Source organism: Hemitrygon akajei, chromosome 7 (genome assembly GCF_048418815.1).
Source record: "Hemitrygon akajei chromosome 7, sHemAka1.3, whole genome shotgun sequence".
Lineage (NCBI taxonomy): Eukaryota > Metazoa > Chordata > Chondrichthyes > Myliobatiformes > Dasyatidae > Hemitrygon > Hemitrygon akajei.
Genome location: NC_133130.1, coordinates 101618378 through 101639357, shown reverse-complemented (window position 1 = coordinate 101639357; position 20980 = coordinate 101618378). Strand labels below are relative to the sequence as shown.

The window sequence follows — 20980 nt, the reverse complement described above, 5'->3', positions numbered from 1 at the left end:
GTACAGGCCCAGAGCCATCAAGTGCTCCTCATACATTAACTCTTTAATTCATCTGAATGAAATGCCAGCACTCTCTCGTTCTGCAACATGAATTACCTCTGATTCCAAGGTTCTAAATCAATGAGCTTTCACTCACTCTGTGATGACAACCTGCAACATTAGGTCAGTCAAGACCTTTTTTTTTTCTGCCTCAGATGGATCAGTGCATCAAATATCCCAACAACTGTGATGATAAAATACACATTCTGCAACACTAAAGGGCGACTCAAACTCATTAAAATACAAATGCACTGGCATAAGTTAGAAGCACAATTTTATGTTATTAGAAAAAGACTAAATTCTTCTGTTACACCAGTTTTTTTTTAGAAAAAGGTCATTTTCCATTTAGATCGAAAGCCTCAACATCTATTATTGTGGAATTCTGCAACGATATCCAATTTCAATATGTCTCATTACCATGTGAATGGGTTCATGTACCACATACACCATAAAGGATATGACTTCCTTTCTATCCTTCTACGCAGATTAAGACACCACTCTACCCAGTGATCAGTACACGAACGAATCACAGTAACTTAGGCGCGTCATCCTTCAACCCTGCATCTGCCTTAAATTCTCTTCAAAAATATATATCTTGACTCCATTCGAAGTACAATCCTCCGCAGAAATTAATTTTTTCGCTTTGATTCATTGTTACCGTAGCTGGAGCCCTTCTCTATTTCTGTCACTCCAATCATCCATCGCATACCAACAGAGGCTGAAAAACAAAATATAGCAGACATAATATATACAAATAAATCATGCTGTTGCAAGAGTCACAGATCAATAATAATTTTATCAGCAAGTTTACAAGGCGTTTCTATGGGAAACGAGGTTGTAAGTTAGTTTAGTTTGAGATGCAGCGTGGCTTTGTTCACCCCACCTTCATTTTCAAAGGCCAGCAATCGTTCATTTGGAGACTGGCCGACTGTTGGAGAAAAGCAGATCAGAGGATAATGTGTGACCATACAAAGTGACAGGAGGTAGAAAGTGGGTCACACAAGGCACTGCGCTGTGGCAGTTGGTTTTCGTGATCTATATTAGTGGCACTGAAATCCGGAAACTTTCACCCAACTCCAATTCTGGAGGGGGCAGACTAGTTAATGCTTAGAAAGACTGCAACAAATTGCAATAAAACATTAATAACTGAGCAGGTCGAAATTAATTTATACATTCATACGTTCCGCAAATAAAAGTGTGTAATAATTTTCAGTAAGTATCATGTGGGGAAATAAGAATCTAAATGCTAAAAGAGCAAAGAGATCTCGGAATATGTGTAGATAAACTGTCAAAAGTTGCAACACTTTGAATGAAAAGCCCGTAGGAAGGAAAGAATGAAAAAGGGAAAAAAAACTGTGGGATTGATTACCAAATCTTGGTTAAGTCACACATGGTGGACTGTGTGCATTTCTGGTTGTTCCATTATTGAAAATGCACCAGGAAGGATGTAAACCGCTCCAAGGATTGTAACAGCAATGTAAGGTTAAAGTTGACAGGGAAACTGTCTCTGGGATTCTTTTGGAATGGCTGAGAGATGATTGCTAAAGGTCTGAAGGGTTTTGACAGGGTGCACAAAAGAACCATCACAGTTCAAGGGAGGTGAGGCCATCGATACAAGGTAATAAACTTGGTTCATGAATTTCACAGTAACTAAGGGATTTTCAGTAATGAGACACAGCTACAGAAGGCAAATTGCATATACATTTAAGAAACAACTAGATAAGCAAAGGGGGAAAAAGCTTATACATATAATTAAATCCAGAAGGGATGAATGCATAAAGTTCAAAGGTCAATGTTAAATATACATATATCATCTGATACTACCATGACATTTTCTTGCAAGCATTCACAGTAGAATAAATAAGCACAATAGAATCAATGAAAAATTACACACAAGGACTGAAACTGAAAATACGAAAAGAAACAGGTATAAATCAAAAAATAAACACAAGTAATTAGATCAATAGATAAATTGGACATTTTAATCTATTTTTTCTGCTGCATACTTCTGAAACCTGATATAACTTGGAAAGGATTATTTAAGGAATATTCATTACTGAAAGTCAAAATTATTTTAATGCAGGTCTCAACATAATTGCAAATCTATCTGATTAATGAACTCTCTTGATATACAAAAATAACCAATAAGTAGCAAAAAGAAAACAAGTAATTTCTCCCCAATTGGAATTTTGAGAGCAGTTTTTGGTTCCTTATCTAAGAAAGGGTGTGCCGACATGGAGAGGGTTCAAAGGAGGTTCACGGAAATTTGGGGATTGAAAGGCTTGTGTTACGAATGAGGAGCAACTCTGATGGACAGAAGGGTGCAAAGTTCTCCCTTTTTGAGAATCACAAAATCGCTACTATTTCGGGTCTGATACCAAGGAAATGAGAGAGATAACAGCAAAAGATAGTTGTTATTGATAAACAGCTCATGTCAGTTAATGAGAGAGAGACAACGCAGAGATACACAAAGTGGAATGTCTCCTCCTAACAAAAGCGGAACGGAACCACTGATTACTGCTATTGTCTCTTGGAGAAGGATTGTGTATTGAGTACTGTTCTATTCAGTGAAACCCCTCAGGGGGCAACCAGAGGGGGCGGGTTTGATGGGTTGCATCATCCCAACCTGAATGACACCTGAGACCCTGTGAGTGGGGATAAAAGTAAGGTCTGGGGAACACCCCTCAGACGCACCAGAAGAGACGCTACGAGACCGGTGGGGGCTTGTGTGTGTGTCCACCCTTGCCTGGGTGACGAGTCCACCACGGAACGGTCTAGCTAAAGGACGGAGGGGTCATACGCGAATGGCCACAACAACAACGCATCGACGGATCAAGATCGTAAAGGAAAGTCGGCAAGTCAATAGCCGTTACTGCTTTCTCTCTCTCTCTCCAGCAATTGCAACACAGCGACCAACAACTACCGCAGCCTGCATGAATTGAACTGAACTTTATATTTCCATCGGACAATTCATTATCCCCTAGACAACGATAGAGCTTATTTCTTATTGATTATTATTATACCCGCACTTTTAGGTTTAGTATTGATGACGTTTATAATATGTATATTTGCATTGATATTATTTTTGTGTATTTTTACTAATAAATACTGTTGAAAATAGTATCACCAGACTCCAACGGATACTCCTATCTTTGCTGGTAAGACACCCAGTTACGGGGTTCGTAACACTTGCCATATGAAGAGCATCTGATGGCTAGATTCACTAGAATTCAGAAGAATGAGGGCTGACCTAAATGAAACCTATCCATTAGCAACAGGCTCAATAGAGTGGATATGGAGAGGATGTTTCCTATGGCGACAGTCTAAGACCAGAAGAGGGCACAGCCTCAAAATAGAAAGGCATCCTTTTAGAACGGAGATGAGTAGCAGTTTCTTTAGCCAGAGTGTGGTGAATCTGTGGAATTTGTTGCCATAGATGGCTGTGGAGGCCAAATCCTTGGGTATATTTAAGGCAAAATTTGATAGATCCTTGATTGGTCAGGGCATGAAGGGATATGGGGAGAAGGCAGACGACTGAGGCTGGGAGGAAAACTAGATCAGCCATGATGAAATGATGGAATAAACTCGATGGGCCAAATGGCCTAATTCTGCTCCTGTATCTTACGGTCCAACTACATTCCATCAGAATATTCTACTTAATCACCTATAGGCATGAAATGCCACCTCACACTAGAATAGAATTGTAACAGGCAGCAATGACATTGTCACTGGTATGAAATAAAATGGTGCCAATGGGATTTCCTTGTACAAACATAACAAAAGACAAGCTTGAAGAGATTTCCTCTGTAGCTTAAGCACCCATTAGGAAGACAACCTAACCACTTCCTCACCCTATGATAATGGCACAGACCCATCTTTAGACTGCTGTTCTCTCTGCTGACTATACATTGCTATGGGCTGTGCCTTGCGCCAGACTATACCTTCTTCCAATAATCAAGTTTTACCACTCATTTCAAATAATAATTAAGATAACTTTGTAACATCTGTGGTTTTGGACACAAATGTCTTTAATGTGTCAAAAGTGACACCAAATGGTAGCTGTGACTGTCTTTAGAGAGGGCAATAAACCAGCAGCAATCTTATTCAATCGAGAAAACAAATGGATAGTCCTGCTGACTTACAGAGAATGGGCAACTCTGTTCCTGGGAGTGAGTGCTTATATGGCCAAACTATAAGCATTCTTTGGAAAGTAGGGATTAGGAAGAGCTGACAGCAGCCATAACACAAATGCTGTCAATGACTCAAAAGAGGAGACATCAAGGTGTCCACATTTGAGAGCAAAAGAAGTTCAACAAGTGGAACCAGACGTGTCCCACTCAGGTGGGATACTGGTTTCTCTCTCCTCAGGAGCCACAATGGCCGTTAAATAGATTAATAATCTGACAATTTAAACTCATTAGGAAATAACAATATGCACCCAAAACAAACAATTACCCTAAGTTTGGAAAGCACATGCTGCTCAGTCCAAAAACACAAGTTAGATCAATCTTACTCAAGGTCAATAATGAATTTCAGTGCAATTTAAAATAAAACTTATTAGTATGCTAACAGATGACTGAAAATAAATCATAGTACAGAATAAAATAAGGTTGAATCTGAATTAGATAAAAGAAAAACAAACCCTGGAAGGATATTCAAAATTGTCTATCAGAATCAGGTTTATTATCACTGACATATGTCATGAAATTTGTTGTTTGGTGGCAGCAAAAATACTATACACTACAATGGGAAATATAAAAAATATAAATAAGTAGTGCAAGGTCATGAAGCGGTGTTTGTAAAAATATGATGGTGGAGGAGAAGAAGCTGTTCCTAAAATGTTAAGTGCGCGTCTACAGTCTCCTGGACTACCTCCCTAACGGGAGCAATGATGGTTCCAATTGGTAGCATTGGTACCAATGATGGTACCTCCCTGATGGTACCTGTCCTGGGTGGTGGGGGTCCTTAATTGTGGATGCCACCTTTTTGAGGCATCACCTTTTGAAGATGTCCTCGATGAGTGGAGGCTGGTATCCATGATGGAACTGGCTGAGTTTGTAACTTTCTGCAGCCTTTTCTGATCCTGTGCAGTGACCCCTTCATGCCAGAAGGTGATGCAACTGGTTAGAATGCTCTCTACATCTGGTGGAGTCTTTGCTGAGATATCTAATCCTCTCAAACTCCTAATGAAATATAGTTGCTGGACTTTGTTTAGATAGGAGTTAATTCTAGCCATGACCAACCTCTCAAAGCACTTCATCGTAGTAGATGTGAGTGCTACTGGGCAAAAGTCAGCTCATTCCGCTCTTCTTGAGCTCTGGTAAGATTGACACCCTTTTGAGGCAGGTGGGAACCTCTGGCATAGCAGTAAGAGATTGAAGATGTCCTTGCACAAACCAGTAAGCTGGTTGGCACAGGTTTTTAGTGCCCTACCAGATACACCATTGAGGCTTGACGCCTCGCGAGGGTTTACCTCATAGAAAGATACTCTGACCTTGGCCTTCGAGACAGATATCACAGCATCACCATATGCTGCAGGGATTCACATAGGTTCGATTAATTCTCCTTCTCAAAGCATGCACAAAAGGTGGAGTGAAGCATCACAGTGATGTTAGTTTGTAGGATGTCACCTTGTAGGAAGTAATGCTCTGCAAACTCTGCCTCCGATTCTGTCTCTAAATTCACTTAGAATTGCCTCTTTGTTCTTAAGGTAGCCTTCCATAGGTTGTAACCTGGATTTCTTGCATAGTTCTGGATCAACGATCTAGCCCTCACTAGACTGCGAATCTCCTGGTTCATCCACGGCTCTAAGTGTAGGTACGAACATTATGTTCTTGAAGGCACATAGTCAGCCACACAGGTCCTGATGAAGACAGTGACAAATGTGACAGATTCATTAAGGTCCACAGATGAATCCCTGAATACAGCCCAATTCACCAGTTCACACCAGTCCTATAGGTCCACTCCTCCACCTCCCATGACCACACCCCCACCACCCTCAGCAACAGTACTGCCACTCTCATTCTCTGCCCGTATGCCGGACTGACTTGCCAAAGTGTGGGTCTGGCACGACCACGGTAGGTGTTCCTGATTGTGCTGTAACAGTGGTCAAGTGTGTTCGCTCCTCTGCTTCCACAGATGAGATGTTGATTACAGACTTACTCAAGCTGGCCTGAGTGAAGTCCTCCGCAATGATCAGGAAGACATCTGGGCATGCTGTCTTATGACTGCTGATCAGTGCTCAGTTCCTCCAGTGCCGGCCTGATGTTGGCCTGAAGTGGAATGTACGCTGCAACCAGGATGATGGTGGAGAACTGCCTCAGCAGCCAGAATGAATGACACTTCACCACCAAATATTCCAGGTTGAGGAAGCAGTGCTGAGACAGAACCGCTATGTTTGTGCACAACGGTGAGTTAATCATAAACCAAATGCCGCTGACTCCGCCTTTACCTTACGCTGCTGTCCAGTCCTTGCAGTGGAAGATGAAGCTTGCAGGTGGCTGCTCCTCCAGAGCCCAGACGCTGGCCAGGGGTGGGTGGAATGTACGAAAAAGCAAGTGTCATCACATTCCAACAGTCATGCTTTTCACTTTTCAGATATCATGATGAAGTCAACAGAACAACAAAGATTTGTAGTTTTGACTACAACGCTATCGATGTGCTTAAGGAGTTTGGGATTGCAGAAAGACAGGAGATATTTAACCATATAACCATATAACAATTACAGCACGGAAACAGGCCATCTTGGCCTTTCTAGTCTGTGCCGAACGCTTACTCTCACCTAGTTCCACTGACCCGCACTCAGCCCATAACTCTCCATTCCTTTCCTGTCTATATACCTATCCAATTTTGCTTTAAATGACAATACCAAACCTGCCTCTACCACTTCTACTGAAAGCTCATTCCACATGGCTACTACTCTCTGAGTAAAGAAATTCCCCCTTGTGTTACCCTTAAACTTTTGCCCCCTAAGTCTCAACTCATGTCCTCTTGTTTGAATCTCCCCTACTCTTAATGGAAAAAGCCTATCCACGTCAACTCTATCTATCCCCCTCATAATTTTAAATACCTCTATACCCCCCTCAACCATCTACGCTCCAAAGAATAAAGAATAACTTGTTCAATCTTTCCCTGTAACTTAGGTTGTGAAACCCAGGTAACATTCTAGTAAATCTTCTCTGTACTCTCTCTATTTTGTTGACATCTTTCCTATAATTCGGTGACCAGAACTGTACACAATACTCCACATTCGGCCTTACCAATGCCTTGTACAATTTTAACATTACATCCCAACTCTTATACTCAATGCCCTGATTTATAAAGGCCAACATATCAAAAGCTTTCTTCACCACCCTATCCACATGAGATTCCACCTTCAGGGAACTATGTACGATTAATCCTAGATCACTCTGTTCTACTGAATTCTTCATGCCCTACCATTTACCATGTATGTCCTATTTGGATTATTCCTACCAAAATGTAACACTTCACACTTATCAGCATTAAACTCCATCTGCCATCACTCAGCTCACTCTTCTAACTGGCCTAAATCTCTCTGCAAACTTTGAAAACCTACTTCATTACCCACAATGCCACCTACCTTAGTATCATCTGCATATTTACTAATCCAATTAAACACCACATCATCCAGATCATTAATGTATATGGCAAACAGCATTGGACTCAGTACAGATCCCTGAGGCACACCTCTAGTCACCGGCCTCCAACCTGACAAACAGTCATCCACCACTACTCTCTGGCAGCTCCCATCCAGCCACTGTTGAATCCATTTTACTACTTCAACATTAATACCTAATGATTGAACCTTCCTAACGAACCTTCTGTGCAGAACCTTGTCAAAGGCCTTACTGAAGTCCATTTAGACAACATGCACTACTTTACCCTCGTCAACTTTCCTCGTAACCTCTTCAAAAAATTCAATAAGATTTGTCAAACATGACCTTCCACGCACAAATCCATGTTGACTGTTCCTAATCAGACCTTGTCTATCCAGATAATTATATATACCATCTCTAAGAATACTTTCCATTAACTTACCCACCACTGACATCAATAAATGTCACTGACATTTATTGGATGAAGATATTAACTAGAAAATCTAACAGCAGTGGGTGAGGGAGAAAGTGAAATAAGGAAAAGTCAAATAAAGAATGCTGTCTCAACTTTGTTAAATTAAACATTGCAGGTGAAGCTTTACAATAGCAGACACCAAACATGCGTGTCTCTAATAAGTAAAGCTGCATTTTCTCAGGGAAGGTGAGATTAACTACCATAGCGGTATGAACTTTAGCAATCTGCAATAACAGAACAGAGCACATTCTGGAGTATTGACCATGAAGATCCATTATTACAAACTCTACGAAATTCTACCAATACACAGAGCTAACCACGCCTTAGTTTATAACTCACAGAGTGGTAATTAGTTACTTTTCCAACAAGGCAAGTTACACAAATGAGGTGGTTAGTGCGACACTATTGCAGCTGGGGGTGTCAGAGATCAGAGTTCATCTCTGGCACTTTCTTTAAAGAGTCTGTATGTTATCTCTGTGAACTGTGAGTTAGGTGGTTCGATATCATTAGTCTTTGTAAGTTGCCCTATGATTAGCTAGGGTTAAATAGGTGGGTTGCTGGCTGGCACAGCTCATTGGGTCATAAGTGTTTGTTCTGCACTGTGCCTCTAAATTAATTTTTAAAAAATTGGTGCTTATCCATACTTCCAATTACCTGGTGCCAAACCCCATTCATGCCTTTATTGGAAAGGGTCCAGAAAAGATTCATGAGATTGATTCCGGGAATGAAAGGGTTAATGTTTGATGGCCCTGTGCTGTACTGGCTGGAGTTTAGAAGAATGAGGGGGATCTCATTGAAACCTATCAGATATGAAAGGCCCACATAGAGTTGATGTGGAGAAGATGTTCCCTATAGTGGGGCAGTCTAGGACCATAATAGGATCATTGCATCAGAATAGAAGGATGTCCCTTTCGAACACAGAAGACGAGGAATTTCTTTAGCTGGAGGGTGGTGAATCTGTGGTATTCAGTACCACAGATGGCTGTGGTGGCCAATTCCTAGGGAATGTTTAAACTGGAGTTTGATAGGTATTTGATTAGTAAGGGCATCAAAGGTTACTGGGAGAGGGCAAGGAAATGGGTTTCCAAGGAATAATGATCAGCAATAACGGAAGTGTGGAACAGGCTTGATGGGATGAATAGCATAATTCTGCTCAAATGTTTTGTGGCCTTTATTTTAAAGCAACTCCATCAGTTTGTACCTTCCAATCTCCATAAACAAGCTCATCCAAGACTCTGCAGCCTATTCCAATTTACAGTATATCAGGACTATTCACCCATCACCTCTGTTGAAGCTGATTTACACAAGCTCCTGGTTAAAGTACATTTCAATTTTCTATTTCTTATTCTGGTTCACAATCGCCTCAATTGCTTTTACCCATTTCCATTCTCCGAACTCTCACAGCCAGGATATGCACAATCCCCAAAATTCAGTCTCAAGCATCCTCAGTTTTAATTGCTTCATTACTGCCCCCTCTTCCCCCCCATGCATTTAGTTGTCAAGGCAACAAGCTCAAAACTCTCCCTCCCTAATTTGCTGTCTTTCCCACTCTTGTCTCCCTGAAGACACTCTTTGGTATGATGGTCTAACGGTCCAGTGTCAGGTTTCATTTTGAACGTGGCTTCATTTCTTTAAAATGCCAGCATTTCTTTCTGTGCACGTTTATCAATTTATAACTGTTCAAAACTTTGTAGCTTCATGGGACACAAATTTGCTGAGGAATAAACAGTTAAATCTGCTGTAGGACTGGTGATAACGAACGGCACATTACAAATTTTTCTACAAACTTTAAACCATTGTTTTCCACAAGAATAAATAAAGATTAAAAATAAAAAGTCATTTTTAAATGAACCAAATAAATTTAACTTGAAACAATTGAACTGGTTTTCCTCTGTTACTTTGAAGTCCAAATAATTACGGCAACAGCCATGTGCTTTTGAGGCCTCATAGTCATAGAACACTACTGCACCAAAACAGGCCCTTCTGCCCATCTAGTCCATGCCAAACTACAATCCCATCAACCTGCACTCAGATCATAGCCCTCCATACCCCTCCCATCCACGAATTTCTCAAGTGTTGAAATCAAAGCTGTATCCATCACTTCCGCTGGCAGCTCATTCCACACTGTCACCACCCTCTGAGTGAAGAAGTTCCCCCTCATGTTCCCCTTAAACATTTCACCTTTCATTCTTAACCCATGATGTCCAGTTCTAGGATGTTTTGAGCTTCCCTGGCATCAGGACCAAGGGTATCACAGAACCGATGCAGAATCTGCTTGTGGAGGATAAACAAGATAAACTCATGTGTCATACTGCTTCCTTCCGCTTGTTTGAAGGTCACCCTTGGGCAAGGTGTCGACACCCCCCCCCCCCACCCCGCCCTGATCAGGTCATGTGAGGCCATGGGAGCAGGCGGTGGATGGTTGTATGAGTAGCTGGTGCATATCACAAGTCCTGGTTATGCGACCACTGACACCTGACATCTCTGAAGAGTATTGATAATAGCTGGGGTCATCTGTCTTGTCAAGGCACTGCCCAGAACAAGAACAGGGCAAACCACCTCTGTAGAAAAATTTGGCAAGAACAAACATGGTCATGGCACATGATAATGATGATGCCATACTGTGCTCTCTTGTGGCAGCCATTTCAGCCCTGGGAAAAAGCCTCTATCCACACAATCAATGCCTCTCATCATCTTATACACCTCTATCAGGTCACCTCTCATCCCCCATCACTCCAAGGAGAAAAGGCCAAGTTCACTCAACCTGTTCTCATAAGACATGCACTCCAATCCAGGCAACATCCTTGTAAATCTCCTCTGCACCCTTTCTATGGCTTCCACATCCTTCCTGTAGTGACCTGACCAGAATTGAACACAGTATTCCAAGTGGGGCCTTTAATAGCTGTAACATTACCTCACGGTTCTTGAACTCAAACCCATGGTTGATGAGGGCCAACACATCATATGCCTTAACAATATTGTCAACCTGCACAGCAGCTTTGAGTGGCCTATGGCCATGGACCCCAAGATCTTGCTGATCCTCCACACTGCCTAGAGTCTTAGCATTAATATTATATTCTGTCTTCAAATTTGACTTACCAAAATGAACCACCTCACACTTATCTGGGTTGAACTCCACCTGCCACTTCTCAGGCCAGTTCTGCATCCTATCGATATTACACTATAACCTCTGACAACCCTCCAGACTATCCACCATACCCCCAACTTTTGTGTCATCAGTAAACTTACTAACCCACCATTATACTTCCTCATCCAGGTCATTTATAAAAATCATGAAGAGCAGGGGTCCCAAAACAGATCCCTGCAGAACACCACTGGTCACTGTTCTCCAAACAGATCACCACCTTCCGTGCAGTTTGTTGGACTGTGGCTGAGGGTTTCTTTGGAAGTATTTCTCAGCAGTTGCATTACTGAAGAGAGAGAAAAGCACCTGCAGAGAATGTTGTGATTGGTAGTAACAGTTATGAATGGACTAATTTTACACAAGATGTTTACACAGAAGGAAGGCACTGCCAAGAGGTGATAGCAGAGGCATTTACATTAGGGGCATTTAAAAAAAACTCTTAGATAGGTAAATGGATGAGAAAGAAATGAAGGAGGGTTAAATTATCTTTCAGTAGATTAAAATGTTTGCACAACTTTGTGGGCCAATGGGCCCATAATGTGCTGTAATGTTCTACGTAAAATCAAACAAACATCATACGTCTGAGTGTACATTCTCACTGTATGCTGCAGCCCACCCACTTCCCAGTTTCAGCATGCTGTGCATTCAAAGATGTTCCTCTGCACACCACTATTGTAATGTGTGGTTATTAAGTTACTGTCCCCTTCCTGTCAGCATGAACCAGTCTGGCCATTCTCCTCTGTCCACTCTCATTAACAAGGAATTTTTGCTCACAAAACTGCTGCTCAGTGGATGCCTTTCTTTTCCTCGCACCATTCTCTAAACTTTAGAGACTGTCATGTGTGAATATCCCAGGAGATCAGCAGTTTCTGAGATAGTCCAACCATCCTGTCTGGCACCAACACGGTCAAAGTCACTTAGATCACATTTCCTCCCCATTCTGATGTTTGGTCTTAGCAACAACTGAACCTCTTGACCATGTCTGGATGTCTGGACCATGTCATATATCGAGTTGCTGCCACATGTTTGGCTGATTAGATACTTGCATTAATGAGCAGGTGTACCTAATAAAGTGGCCACTGAGTGTATGTTTAATACATTTTATGCATTTACAAGGTTGAAGAATTACATGTGAAGTCACCCGTGTGGGATTACGCTAATGTGACAATAATGAAAAGATGGTTAAGTACCTCTGAAGATATTCAGGAGAGTTAGGGAAAGGAGGCAACAGCATTGATTGGGTACTTTTGGCCTGGAGAGTGTGTCCTAGCGTAATCAAGAATAAAATCTGTTTGTAGTTAAGAAATAACAGAAGAGCCAAATCTGCTGATAATCGCACTGTAAAGCTATTCCACCAAACCCTCTCCACTAGCTGGCAGTCCTGTAGTCTCTGGCTGTAACAAAAGCAGGGTTAAGGAGAAGGAGGGGGTCTCTGAACTGTGTTTAGGAGAACCTTATTGACTGGTCCATTCTGTCTCAATGTGGAGGGTTCTGATTTGAGCTGTGAATGGTGCACAAGCATCTGGCCAGAGGAGTAGACTGTCGATGCCATCTGTCCCACAATCTCTTTGCCCTCCTACTGTCAGGCCTAAGGTCCCACTGTATAAGAACAGTTAGGTTGGGTAACAGCTTCCTCCCCCAGGCTATGAGACTCCTGACCACAGACGGCTACCACCCAGTACACAATATTTATGACAGTGCCAGTAGCAGTAATATTATATACAACTATATGCATTATATGTTAACTATGTCAACTTGTACATCTACAGAATACTTTTTTTTTAATCTGTTAATATTATTTTACATGCTGGGTGTAATATGTGCACTATGCTTTGCACCTTGGTCCCAGAGGAACGTTGTTTTGTTTGGCTGTATACATGTGCATGGCTGGATGATACAGTTGAACTTGAGACAAAAAATGAGGTTTGGAAATAACTATGGAAACTCAGATGGACCAAGTTAAAAACTAATGATTGGTCTGGATAGGTGACAACAGATAAAGTGATCCTGTTACAAGGAGAGAATAGGTTAAAAATATTGGCTTGTCTTCTTTGGAGGCATACAAAACTATGAGGGGATAGATGGGGCAAGCAGTAAGCAACTTTTCCCCATAGCAGAGGCGTCTAAATCCAGGGCACAGGATTTAAGAGATAGGTTAGAGGTTTAGAGGGGGAAGAACCTGTGAAAGACATTTTTTTTTCAAACCTAGAGGGTGGTAAAATTTGGTACACACTGCCTAAGTGGAGGCAGAGCATTGTGTTTACTCACTTGTTACTACTGATGAGATCCTGAGCCTGGAGGTACAAAGTCAGAACACAGAACAAACCTTTATTCAGCAACCACTCAGCCAAAATCAATAATGCAATCAGAGCTCAACTAAACAGTCACAAAGAACATTCAATACATTGTCAGGAACAACGAGCAATCACAGAAAGTCAGCCTAGGATTGGTCAACAGCCAACCGATAGGCATTGGTTGCTTCCAGCTCGCTGTACCAGCTCCCTCTTGAAGATGATTACCTGTAAGTTTTGAGCAGAGGGTTGATATGAATTCAAACAAACTCAATCACAACATTTTAAATGTGTCTAGAACTGACATTCACTTGAATTGAAAAGGCACAAACAGGTTACAGGCCAAGTCCAGGGGAATTTGGGAAACCGTCAATGTGGTATGACAGGTGAAAAGCAGTAAAACAAAATTAAGTCTCGAAAGAGCCTTATCAATATTCCACCCTGAAGAAGCAGAGATTAGTGTCCAGTACTGGGCCTGGTATTCTCAGAAAAAAGTAAAGGCCTTAGAGAGGGTACAGAAGAAGGTAACAAATGCCAGAAATTTGAAATAAAAGCAGAAAGTACTCAGCATCATCTGAGGAAAGAGAAACATAACATCTCTGGTCACTGACCCTTCAACATAAGAAATTTACTAGAAGGATTGTGGGGACGAGGGGACCTTAGGAACGAATGCATCAGAGAAGATGGAGTTTTCTTCCGATGAATTCAGAATCAAATAAAAAGGGTATTTAACATCATTGAGGATCTAGAATCAGGGAAAAATGCATTTCCACTGGCAGCAGAGTACAGACCCGAAGGACAGAATCAAACTAACTGGCCAGAAGTGATTAAGGACAGAGCTTCTTAGGATCTGCAGTCATGAGTAGAAGTGCAGACAACATACTAGCTGATATGGTACAGATAACTAAAGAACATTACTCCCGTTACACAAATTAACTGCAGAACAGAATGGAATTGTTAAAAGCACTATGGTGCAGAAGCACATGAAGGGGCAAGTCAAAGAGCAACAGGAACTTATAATTAAAATGGTGAATACCATCCAATTCAACACTATACACAGGATTGTCAATGTTCAAAGGGTGACCATATTCCAAGGTTAAAACTGAGTCTTCATTTCAGTTTTCAAAAAATAAACAAAGCCATTGGTAAATTTATTAAAGGAAAGACTTGTATTAAAAGTACAGAACTAATGAAACTTGATCAATAAGACAAATTTATTTTGGGTTAGGAGATGACCTAGTTGAAATCCACATCACTCTGAATAAACAACCCATCTCACTTTGTGGCCATAAATCTTGCAATGAGAGTTTTCTAAAAACAAAAGAGAGGCGGTCAATTAGACAAGTTCGAAGTCCTTCATGCAGCAAGCTACCTTTGCAAAGCCCACAGCTTGTCCTTCCACAGAAACCACAATATATTGAGGTAAATGAGAAAAAATTACCTCAACAGAAAAAAAGTTCCACTGAGCATTAGGAATTTAAAAAATAATTAGAAATAAAAACTATTTTCCTTTCCAGAACCATATGGTTTATATAGGATTTAAAAGGAAAACTGGTATTCAGAAACAATGAGCATATTTCAATAAAATTCCCCCAATTATAATTATATATTCCAATTCCAAGATGGGTTAAATCTTACATGGTGTGGATTGAAAGGCTAAAGGGAAGTCAACGGAAGCAAATACCTCTTCCATGTACGGACATATGTCTGATAAGCAAAGTCAAAAAGGTGCAAAAATGAATTGCTCTCCAGCTGGTTTTAGCAAATCATGAGCACAACAGATTCTGCAGATACTGGAAATCTGGAATAATATACACAAAATGATGAAGGAACTCAGAAAGTCAGGCAGCATCTATGTAATCAAATAAAGAGTCAATGTTTCGGATCTGATGAAGGATCTCAGCCCGACATGTTGACTGTTTATTCCTTTCCATAGCTGTTGCCTGACCTGCTGAGTTCCTCCAGCATTTTGTGTGTGTAGCTACTTTTAGCAGCCGTTTCAAGGCTGGGTGTTGCTGGCCGATGTGACCAGATTGTGACCAGAACCCAGAGTTTTTATTCTAGAGAACCTGCGCTCTAACCTTGAGCTGTTTGGCCTGATGTGGTGACCCATTCATTTGAACAGGGAGAACACAGGCAATAAAGAATACGACAAGTTATATTTTCAAACAAAAGTTTTTAATTACTTTTACCTTGTATTTTAAATTTATAAACCTTCACAGTTAAGAATGCTGGGGATCACACACAAAATGCTGGAAGAACTCAGCAGGTCAGACAGCATTTTGGAGAGAAATAAACAGTCGATGTTTTGGAGCGAGATCTTTCATCGGGACTAGATTCCCAGCATCTGCAGAAACTGTTGTGTTTAAGAATATTGGGAACATATTTGTGCCAGAAATCAAAGACTTTTAAAGATTTATGGCCAAGGCTTGTTCTGATCTATCTACGTCAATCCTTTACAGGCCATGCTACTGACTGGAGCTGCATCATTTAGCTATAGGATTTTGCAAAGGGCTTGCACTGTGGCCGGGGGCCTTGGAAAAATGGGGGAACAGGGGAATAGCCACTTCATCTGAGAGGGTTTTGGAATTGGGTGAGGTAAAAGAGCTGGTGTTGCATCTTCTGTGGCTACTCTGGTGATGTGGATTTTCAAAAGCTGGACGAAGTGGAATGTTGGTGGCAATGGAAGAGCAAGATGGCTAACAACCCCGCAAGAGCACTGAAAAGGAGCAAAAAGGGAAAATATATCTATTGCTTAACTTTTATTGGAAGAGATAGCAAATCTAAAGTGTGCCAAATGTGGAGGGGTATGCAGTGGAAGATGAGGATTTTGGGGCTCTATATTTGTGAGCAGTTTTAGCCCCTATACCTAAGAAAGGATGTGCTGGGATTGGAAACGATCAAGAATGAAAGGGTTAACATATGAGGAGCTCTTGATGGATCTGGACTTGTACTTGCTGGAGCTTAGAGGAGTGTGGTGGGGAATTCACACTGAAACCTATTGAATACTGAATGGCCAGGATAGGGTGGATGTGGAGAGGAGGTTTCCAATAGTGGGGGATATCTAGGACTGGGGCACAACCTCAGAAAAGCAGGGCGTCACTTTAAGACAGAAATGAGGAGGAATTTTTTTAGCCAGAGGGTGGTGAATCTATGGAATTCCTTGCACGGAGGGCTGTAGAAGCCAAGTCATTGGGTACATTTAAAGCAGAGGTTTAAATAGGTTTTTGATTAGTCAGGGTGTCAAGGTTATGAGGGGAAGGCAGGAGAATGGGATTGAGAGGCATAATAAATCACCCATGGTGGATTTTTGGAGCAGACTCAATGGGCCAAATGGCCTAATTCTGCTCCTGTGTCTTATGGTTTTATCTGCAATATTAATTCATTTTAATTCTCTCTCTACAAATACTGCCTAATCTAGGTTTCTGCTTCTGGTTTCAGGTTTCCACATAGCTCTGACATGCCTGTCACACCTTCTGCATGTCTTTCCACTCGCAAAATGCTGGAAGAATTCAGTTGGTCGCACAGTATCAAAGGAGGGAAATCAATGTTTCAGTAACAAACAAGAAAAAGTCTGGAGATGTTGTAAGCCCAAGCAACACACACAAAATGCTGGAGGAGCTCAGCAGGCCAGGCAGCACCTATGGAAAAGAATACAGTCAACGTTTTGGGCTGAATCCAGTTGTGAAGAAACTCGCCGAACCGAAATGTTAGCTCCATAGATTCTGCCTCATTTGTATGGTTCCAATTACGTGTTTTTCACCAGCCAGCTGCAGTGACTGACTTTTTTAATAAACATTATTATGTCATTTACCTATTCACTTTTACCTTCCAGGAGCAGGAAATATGAAGGGCAAGAGGGAAACGTGAAAAGAAATCGGCTTTTTCTTAACACAGAACTTTATATTAGGAGTAAAGTATTGGACAGGCAATAGACAATTGGTTCCCTGGATTACTATGCTAGAGACAAGTGTAAAGTTTATGAATAAATACTATAGATCCGGAATCAATAGCCAGCATCAGTTATGGCACCCATTGAATTATCAGCTGTTATAAAAACCCACCTAGTTCACAAATGCTCTTCAGATGTGTGTCATTCTTATCTGGTCTTGGCTGTACAAATTCTGGTTCCAGACCTATGGTTGGCAATTAATTGCTCTCTGCAATGGTAGAAGTGTCTCCGCCCAAAACATCAACTGTTTCTTCATTTCCATGGATGCTGCCTGTCCTGCTGAGTTTCTCCAGCATTTTGTATGTGTTGTAATGGTAGAACAAGCCTCTCAGTTCAAGGGCACTTGAAATGGTAAATGATTATTTGTCTTGCCACCAATGCCAACGTTCTGTTAATCATTTCACACTACAGAATCAGGTTTATTATCACTGACATATGTGGTGAAATTGTGTACTTTACACCCCATTCTGCATAACTTGTTCAACTGGCATAGGAGGAACTCTTGATGGTGTAATAACCATCAAATAGTGATCGAAGTATTTCACTCTACATTATACATCACGTCTATAGAGTGAGCATAACATGAGCTCAGAATCCAGATATGCATTCTTTCAGTTAAGTGCAAATATTTTGATAAAAATTGAATAGAAGTACCACTAAGAGGTGTTCAGCTACGCAGAAGGAACGTCAAGTACTCATCTGCCAGAGACAACCCATGGCCCATTAGAATTTTAAACATCGAGGTTATTCAGTGCACTATGTTGATCCATTTTCTTCTCTGTATCCGACTACAAACAGCAGCACAATACCCCTTCCGGAACTTTTAGCATATGTTCCTGAATATAAAAAGACCCATTTATCTCCTGCCCAACGAGCTACGAAGTTGGGATAGATGGGTGGGGGGGGGAAGGTGAGAACCTTTAGCACAGCTGTGTGCTGTCGCTAAGCCCAGTCTGTCAGGTTCCTGCTTGTGGGGGTATGATTTACGTACCCTACAAGTCAGCAGCTGGTTATGCATGTCAATTTGGTGCAAATCAAGGGTCCAGTGCTACACCCACCAGTCATTCGTACAGACACAGACAGTAAAAAGAACTCCACATTGAAGCTAAAGGAACGTCTGCACAGGTTAACAGATTGTGTTTTTTAGCTTTGCAATCAGGGTGAAGGTGAAGTACTCACAGGGATCCTGAGGGGACCCTCAGAGGGTGGAGTGAGCGTGGAACGAGATGCCCGTGGAAATGGTGGATGCGGGCTCGATTGCAACACCTAAGGGAAGTTTAGATAGGTGCATGGAGGGTTATGGAAGGCTACTGTCTAGGTAGGGGTCGATAGAAGTAGGCAGAATAACTGTCTGACATGGACTGGATGGGCCAGAGGGCCTGTTTCTGTGTTGTAGTGTTCTAAAAAGCAAGTATTTCATGCTCACTAATGTATTGAGGGTGTGCTTGTTTCTCGTGCATTGACAGACAGACAAACAGACAGACATGCATACTTTATTGATCCCGAGGGAAATTGGGTTTTATTACAGTCGCACCAACCAAGAATAGCGTAGAAATATAGCAATATAAAACCATAAATAATTAAATAATAATAAGTAAATTATTCCAACTGGAAATAAGTCCAGGACCAACCTATTGGCTCAGGGTGTCTGACACTCCGAGGGAGGAGTTGTAAAGTTTGATGGCCACAGGCAGGAATGACTTCCTATGACGCTCAGTGGTGACCACGTGTGACAATGAGGGGTGACCTCATTGAAGCCTATCGAATGTTGAAAGCCCTCAATAGAGTGGAGGTGGAGAGGATGTTTCCTAAGGTGGGGGAGTCTCGGAACAGAGGTCACAGCCTCAGAATAGAGGGACATCCTTTTAGAAAGGAGCAGGAATTTCTTTAGCCAGAAAGTGGTGAATCTGTGGAATTTGTTGCCACAGACAGCTGTGAAGGCCAAATCTTTATGACTATTTAAGGTAGAGATTGATAGATTCTTGATTAGTCAGGGCATGAAGGGGTATGGGGAGAAGACAGGAGATTGGGGCTAAGAGAGAAAATGCATCAGTCATGATGAAATGGCAGAGCAGACTTGATGGGCCAAATAGCCTAATTCTGCTTCTATATTTTATGCTCTTATGGCAAGCTCAGACAAAGTAAGCTTATCAAAGTGAGGATAAACAGCAATGGCTGAGAGTTAGCAACCAAAAACTAGCTATGCGTGCATCTCCTTCATGACAGCATACTAAATCTGTAAGAAAGTTGCAGGATTTGCCCTGCAAAGTCTGGCAGAAACCTAGTCCTTGGGGAAAACTCAGATCTGTTCTGACAGTAGCACACAATTCACACACATACTTTCAAAAGAGAGAGAAATGCAACATTGCAAACCAACCCAGGAGAGTATGCCTGCACATCAGGAGTTTAAAAAGTTCAGAAAAATATTCCAGACAATCCCATAACGGCTTACGAGATGCAATATTTTCCACTAATCACATACTCGCCTGCTTTTGTTATTTATTAATCATAAAATAATAATAAAGTGTAAAAGACACCAATCATGATTTTTTACCAATGTACACCTGCTATTATGATATTGAAGCTCTTATTATTCATGTTTAAGGGTGTGTAGTTATAGCTGCAGTCATTAAAATATGTTTGGTGTTTGCTTTTCTGATGGCTCTGATTTTATACAATGCCGCAAGTCTCCAGGTTCAATCCCTGCTGTTAAGTGATACCGATTAGGAAAGAGGTAGGAACACCAATTACCTCCAACTGAATGGAGACATGACTGCATACTGCGTTCCCAGCCACCATTTTAAAGGAGTGCTGGTGGTGGTGGCTGTCCGTTGTGTCTGACGATGACAGGAGACCTGTGCGGGAGAGTTTTTAAAATTAAAAAGCCATTGCATTGGGGCAGTTCCACTCTCTCGACCTCAGAAGCCCGGGTCCAGTGGTACAAATGAGCGTCTTTCTTGGTTGCAATGGGTGACTGAACGGCGTCTTCTGTGCCCTGTCATGCCTTTTGTGCCCCGTAAAGCATTGCAGTACCACCCTCTGAACCGTTGGATGTCACAGTAGATGTTACCCGCCCAGTCCGCTGGAGCAGACTTTGCATGCTGGGTCAGGCACGTCCCTATCTCACAGGGTATGGGGAGTATGGGGTGTCCAGGGAGAGGTAGCACCTCTGGTGAAGAGGCTTGTCATGTCAATGCTGGGGCAGCTCACTCACCTTTGGTCCTCACCGGACATGTGGCTTCAAATAGCTGTTTGCACGTGACAGCGACCATACCCCGGTACACCGCTTTGACAGGTGGGCTAAACCAGGTGAGGATAGCCAGAGGCTTCATTCCCCCCAGTGAGACTGGGGCTTTGAAGGAGCAAACCTGCTTTAAATCTGCACGAGCGGAAGTGAAGGATTCATGGCTGGGTTCACTTATGATTTATCACCGGCTTTCTGCCAAAGCATTCGCCAGCATC

At 41.8% G+C, this 20980-nt stretch overlaps 1 protein-coding gene across 8 annotated transcripts in view; it reads right to left on the bottom strand.

The window, feature by feature from the left end:
- Positions 1 to 296: 296 nt before the first annotated feature.
- LOC140730740 (1-acyl-sn-glycerol-3-phosphate acyltransferase delta-like) overlaps positions 297 to 20980 on the bottom strand; it is a 184663-nt gene continuing 163979 nt past the window's right edge. For 7 of the 8 annotated variants that reach the window (XM_073051576.1, XM_073051581.1, XM_073051578.1 and 4 more), the window contains one exon: positions 297 to 757. In XM_073051576.1, the coding sequence (XP_072907677.1) occupies positions 669 to 757 (89 nt within the window). In that variant the 3' untranslated portion in view covers positions 297 to 668. Of the gene's footprint in view, positions 758 to 13594; positions 14878 to 20980 lie in introns of those variants that run through there. The other variant, XM_073051582.1, reaches the window with a different exon arrangement.